General features: G+C 37.2%; 1 protein-coding gene across 1 annotated transcript in view; it reads left to right on the top strand.

Annotated features, from left to right (window-relative positions):
• The window catches only part of kcp (kielin cysteine rich BMP regulator), a 38,152-nt gene that overhangs the window by 7,406 nt on the left and 24,023 nt on the right, over positions 1 to 6,723 (top strand). The window contains exons 4-6 of the mRNA XM_016244015.1: positions 2,047 to 2,119; positions 2,570 to 2,763; positions 3,855 to 4,020. Coding sequence (XP_016099501.1) covers positions 2,047 to 2,119; positions 2,570 to 2,763; positions 3,855 to 4,020 — 433 coding nt within the window. The remainder of the gene's footprint in view (positions 1 to 2,046; positions 2,120 to 2,569; positions 2,764 to 3,854; positions 4,021 to 6,723) is intronic.

Genomic DNA, 6,723 nt, shown 5'->3' on the forward strand with positions numbered 1-6,723 from the left:
ACAAAGCATTTGACTGTGTTAATGAGTGAATCACTGAATCATTTATTCAACCGATTCGTTCAAAAAGCTGATTCATTAAATAAGTAAACACGGTCCAATTGCTCAGAGACACAAAACACTGCTGTGATCTTTGTTTGGAACAAGTAAAAACAAGCAATATTGTGTCTAAAATGTAAGTCACTTATTGCTTTACTGAACTTGTATAAGATGATTATTACATGTGTTTATGCTGAAAAACTGTACTCTTTGTGTGATATAGATTAAGTTAAATATATTAAATTATATAAATATAAAAAGCATACAGAAACATTTTTGGCGTCTACAATTTAGAATGCCTGGAATTTTGAGTTTTAATAGATAAATCAATGCGCGTGCACTCTGTGTGATTTGGTGAGCCTATAGCCTACTTGATAATGTCAGATCGCACATCATTACAACAACACTTACCATATTATCGCAGACGATGCTGTATTGCACACCCCAGACTCGACTTGAGTGGAAAATAAGTCACCCGCGGTTTTGCGTGCACTTGTTTGCACGTGAGCAAAGGTGTTTTTAGGAGTCTAAAAGCACCAGACCACTAATTCGTCAAACCTGCTTCCCTGCAGTCCGTGTTCTTCTGACTTCTGACTATTTTGTAGTAAGTAACGAATATGCTTTGGGAAAATGTATCGGAGTAAAAGTATACATTTTAATTAGGAAATGTAGTGGAGTAAAAGTTGGCTGAAATATAAAAACTCAAGTAAAGTACAGATACTCCCAAAAAATACTTAAGTACTGTAACAAAGTATTATTACTTCGTTACAATACACCACTGGTTGAAACTAGGGTAACACTTTACTTGAAGGGGTGTGCATAAGACTGACATAGCACCTTCATAATCATGACATGACACACGTCATGAATATGAAGGAGGTTTTATGCATGTTTATGACAACTGTCATTAAGTGTCATTCGCTCAGTTATGTCATTTTTAATGCAAATATGACATTATTTGACCTAACCCTACCCCTACCCTTACCCCTAACCATAGCCCATAACAAAGACATCTCAAACAATGTCATCTTTGCATTAAAAATTACATAACTGAGTGAATGACACTTAATGACAGTTGTCATAAACATGCATATAAAACCTTCATATTCATGACATGTGTCATGTCATGATTATGTAGGTGTCATGTCAGTCTTATGCACACCCCTTCAAGTAAAGTGTAACCGAAACTAGAAATGTGTCTCGTTTCCTTGTGTCAAAGCATCTGCATTGAACAGACCTGTCTGTGCCATAAATATTCTTTTTACAAAGTTTGCGTGCCTATAACTGAAGAAGTTTTAAAGATATTGCAATATGATTTTAGATTCTAATTAAGTTAATCTTCATTTTCAAAGCCCTATATCATTCAGTCCCAAAGATATGGGGCTCTCAATGAGACAGCCAATACTTATTTTAATTAAACCATAATGTCTAAAGAATAAATAATGTTAAATTTTTCCTCTATCAAAACAATATGCATTTGAGTGCTACAAATGCACTGAAGTGGTCAATTTGAGGCACATTGCCTTGCTCTCTGTAGTCTGTTCATAAGATTTGAGTCAGTTTCAGGGATATTTGGAAGAAGGGATTTTGTTCATTTTAACAGCTTCTGAAGCTACCAAGAGTTGAGATATGTAGTATCGTATCATGTTTGAAACAATTGTCACTCCTCATAGGAAAGTGAACAGCTATGTTGAAATGGTGGGGAAATATCAATTTTGGCACCAGATGGTGTATTTACAGCATCTATGGAAGAAAAAAACTGTTTGGTTACCAACATTCTTCAAAATATCTTATTTTTGTTTTGTTTTCAACAGAAGAAAAAATCCCAATGTTAATTTTTGAGTGAACTGTGCCTTTGAAGCATTCTACAGAGGTGATTGTTCTGGTGTTGTCATTGCTTATCTGTTTTACGACGTTATGGTCATGACTTTGCAATGGGTTGCCATGATTACAGAGTTCATTGTGTTCATGGTCACAGAACTGACTTTATGTGTTTTCTCATCGTTTCAGGGTGGTTGGCAGACAGCTGAACTCTCCACCAGGGCATATGAGAGGCGTCCGTGGTTCTGTGACAATGTAACAGGCATGAAAACAATAAAAACATTTAAACATCTGAACTACACATGCACATGAAAAAAAAACACACACAGCAGAGCTGAAAATATAGGTCATACAGCTTCTTCTGATGTAAAGCTAGGACCCACAAGAGGGTTTGATTCAGGTTTATAGATATTTACATGTGTTATGTTTTCTTTTTTGGCTATAGGTTAATGTCAGCTAGTGCATTTTTTGGGTGTAGTATTATTTTATAAGGGATATTTATGATTGTTTTCTGGGAACCTTATTACTTTTTTTGCCCTCCAATACTCATGGTGAATTTATGCTTCAGGATTATAGATCATATACTGATGTACACATCTTGAAATGTGTCCAAAATATTCAGGTTGAAAAAAAAGCATGGTTTTCATCACAATACATTCATGTTTTATAATCTGTGTGTTTGCGTGCATTTGTGTGTTTTTGGTTATTACAGACTCCCTTCCAGACACAGTCATTCCCATCAGTCCTACCGCAGACTGTAACCTGGATATGATGCAAGATCAGGGAGACCGTGGAGATGGCATAGTATCAGCTACAAGATACCCCACTGAATCAAACATGCGTCTTGGCCAACTGGAGAACAACCTGCATAACATCAAGACCATGCTGGACATGCTGAAGAGTCAGGTACATTGGAAACGTATCTCCAATAGGCATGCTGGTGTGTCTGCACTTGGAAAAAAGGACTAGAAAGTGCTGTGGTACTATCAATGTTTTTTTGGAAGTGAACCACGACCATATCAGGGTTTGTATAAGGGAAATGTACAATGATAGGCATGTGGTATACAGTATTGAATTACCTTGGAGTACCATGTGAATGTCATGGTAAATTAATATGGTAATTATTTACCATAATAGTATATATGTCAAAGTGCTGTTGTTATCATTAACTAAAACGAAAACTATTAATTGATATAAAAGCTAAAATATAATAAAATGTCAATATTAGATTACAAATTTCAATTAAAAATATTTCATTATTGACAGCTAACTGAAATAAGTGATAAAATTACTAAATGAAATTAAACTAAAAATTAAACTAAAATTAAGCTAAATCCAAAATAAAATATAATCTATAAATATATAAAAAAAACTAATAAAAAAGGACAACAGTACATACTGTATCAAATATATTATTGTTAGCAAACTAAAACTATTTACAAAATATAAACTGAAATAAAGCTGAAATAAAAAATATATATAAATAAATAAATAAAATACAAATATTAGATGAAAACTAATCTAATTAGTTTATATATATATATATAATATGTGTGTGTGTGTCTGTGTGTGTGTGTGTGTGTCTGTGTGTGTGTGTGTGTGTGTGTGTGTGTCTGTGTGTGTGTGTGTGTGTGTGTGTGTGTCTGTGTGTGTGTGTGTGTGTGTGTGTGTGTCTGTGTGTGTGTGTGTGTGTGTGTGTGTGTCCGCACACACACACACACACACACACACACAAACATATATCTATATATTCCCTCAGATGCAAAAGCCTGTCTGAAATTGTCTGAAACAAGTGCTGTCTGAAATGTTCTTCTAAACTTAGCATTTTTATCAGGCTCCTATGTTTAGGTTCAGTAATAAAAATAAATAAAATAAATAAAAATAAAAGCTAATGCAAAATATATTTTGTAATACTTTTTTTAAGTGTGTCGTGCTGGATAAGTATACAAACAAGTGATTTTATACACACGTTTTAACAACTCTCTGTATGTATGTAGAACACGGACCTGCATGCGAGAGTTGACTACCTGAAAACGTGTGAGTGTTCAAAACGGAATTGCGTGTGGGAGGGACGTGAGATGGATGAGGGGTCCCGCTGGTCTCCTGACAGCCGCACTGTCTGTTACTGCACTCATGGGAAAGTTCAGTGCAACCGCTTGAATGGTGAGTAATCTAACATCCATTACATCAGCATTAGGAATCAAAACACACAATAATTAATTACAACATACATACTCATTAACCATCTAAGCTTTAATCAGCAAGCCAATCATCAAACCATAGATCGGGGGAATTTACATGCACGCCACAAATGAAAATAATGAATCGCGTTACACAAATGTATTTATTCTTCATAGAGACTGGTTTTCCCTGAAGTCTTAATCTGTCTGCATCTATCTGTAATGATGGAGTGATGCCAAGTGGTTTAAAATTGATTTGCACCGGTGCACCCCAGTATAAAAACATAAAATAGACATATTCTATTTTGCTTTTATGGTCTGTTGTAGGACAGTTTGATGTATTCAATAAAATGAGTCTTTTTTTGGCACAGAAAGGTGTGATGATTTAATGTGTGTGTGTACTTGTCACACATGCTATGTGCAAATGCCTCGTCACGGTGTGTCACGAATCCTGTCCATGAACTTCCATCCATTTGCCACTAGAGGTCGCCCTCCCATTATATTGACTCACACCACACAGACTATTACACGTCACTCTAGACTACATTTCCCATGCTCCATTGCGCTAATCACAAGCTCACTAGTGATGGGAAGTTCGGATCATTTTACCGACTGGGACCTTTGAGTCTCGTTCAGCAAAATGAATGAATCTTTTTTGGAGTCATTTCGTTAATTTTAGCAAAATATATTTAAAATGTTAAGTGTTACTTCCCTAATACATCTACTACTTACGCAAACGTTGATCACACTACAAACAATACAAAACTGCTATAAGAAACAGAAAAGATTAATTAATTGTTTACCTGGGTCTTCAGTCTATGATTAGCTCGCCTCACCTCTTATCTGACAAGTCTTCAGGCTTGAGTCGTTCATTCATCACGTGACAGCCCCATAAGTTTAACCAATGCAGTCTGAGCCGGAAACAGAATTGATTAGTTCATCTCTCCAGTCTTTCGAATCGTTCGTTCTTTTGTCACGTGACGTGACAGCATTGGATAGAGAATTTAGTTAATTTACAAGCTAAGAAATTAGTTAATTTACATATTTATATACAGTATATGTCACATTTATGTTCTGTTTCTGTTTAGATTTCCCTGTGTTTCTGTTCTTCCTGCCAGTGACCTAGTTTTCCTGTGTTCCCTGATTAGTTCATTAGTTTCCACCTGTGTTGATTATTCATCTGATTCGTTCCCTTTGTTTGGTTCTTGCTTATAAGCCCTCAGTTCTCCCTTTAGTCTTGATCCGTTCTCCGTCATGTTTAGTTGTGTTATCATCGTCTCCTGGTTCCTGAGTTGTTTATTAAAGTATTCCGTGTTTGAATCGCACTCTGATTATTCAGTCCTATTCCTGGTACTGTTTCCTGGGACACTGCATGCTGACAATATATATATATATATATATATATACACTAGTCAACATTTGAAGTAGATCAAAACATTTCAAAGTTGTCATAAAACCATAATGCGTTCTTGTCTTAGGGCAACTTTGATTAACTTTTTTGATCCACTTCAAATGTTCACTACTGTATTCCAATTATATTTTCAAGCAGGCATATTTTGTGTAGAATAATAATCATATAAGCATGCTAAAATATACTGTTTAAAGTCAACATGAATCCCCATTCACGACCCAATTTACTTCAACAATGTGACATACGGTATTTCAAGTCTGAATACTTTCCATACCCACTGTATATATATATAGTATAGTATATATATATATATATATACAGTGTGTAGTATATACAGTATATACATACACACACACACACACACACACACATATACAGTGGGTACGGATCTCGTCTTTCCCTGTCGTCACTCCTCCTTTGTATCCTTCCGGAGCTCCTCCGTGAGACTCGAGACCGGTGAGTGGTGCAGGTGTCGCGCATTCGCAATTACTCCACCGGCCTCGCTCCGTTCCCACGGCTCTCGGCCCCGCCCCTCTCGTCACAACCCCTAAGTGAAAATGTCCCAATTTGGCCCAATTAGACATCTCCCCGGTGTCATGTGACTCATTAGTGTTACAAGGTCTCCAGTGTGAATGGGGAGCAGGTGTGTTAAATTTGGTGTTATCGCTCTCACTCTCTCATACTGGTCACTGGAAGTTCAACATGGCACCTCATGGCAAAGAACTCTCTGAGGATCTGAAAAAAATAATTGTTGCTCTACATAAAGATGGCGTAGGCTATAAAAAGATTGCCAAGACCCTGAAACTGAGCTGCAGCACGGTGGCCAAGACCATACAGCGGTTTAACAGGATAGGTTCCACTCAGAACAGTCCTCGCCATGGTCGACCAAAGAAGTTGTGTTTGGGAAATAGACGTATCAGTGCTGCCAGCATTGCTGCAGAGGTTGAAGGGGTGGGGGGTCAGCCTGTCAGTGCTCAGACCATACGCCGCACACTGCATCAAATTGGTCTGCATGGCTGTCGTCCCAGAAGGAAGCCTCTTCTAAAGATGGTGCACAAAAAAGCCCGCAAACAGTTTGCTGAAGACAAGCAGACTAAAGACATGGATTACTGGAACCATGTCCTGTGGTCTGATGAGACCAAGATAAACGTATTTGGTTCAGATGGTGTCAAGTTTGTGTGGCGGCAACCAGGTGAGGAGTACAAAGACAAGTGTGTCTTGCCTACAGTCAAGCATGGTGGTGGGAGTGTCATGGTCTGGGGCTGCATGAGTGCT

Source organism: Sinocyclocheilus grahami, unplaced genomic scaffold, assembly GCF_001515645.1.
Source record: "Sinocyclocheilus grahami isolate Dianchi unplaced genomic scaffold, SAMN03320097.WGS_v1.1 scaffold22.1, whole genome shotgun sequence".
In the NCBI taxonomy this organism is placed as follows: domain Eukaryota; kingdom Metazoa; phylum Chordata; class Actinopteri; order Cypriniformes; family Cyprinidae; genus Sinocyclocheilus; species Sinocyclocheilus grahami.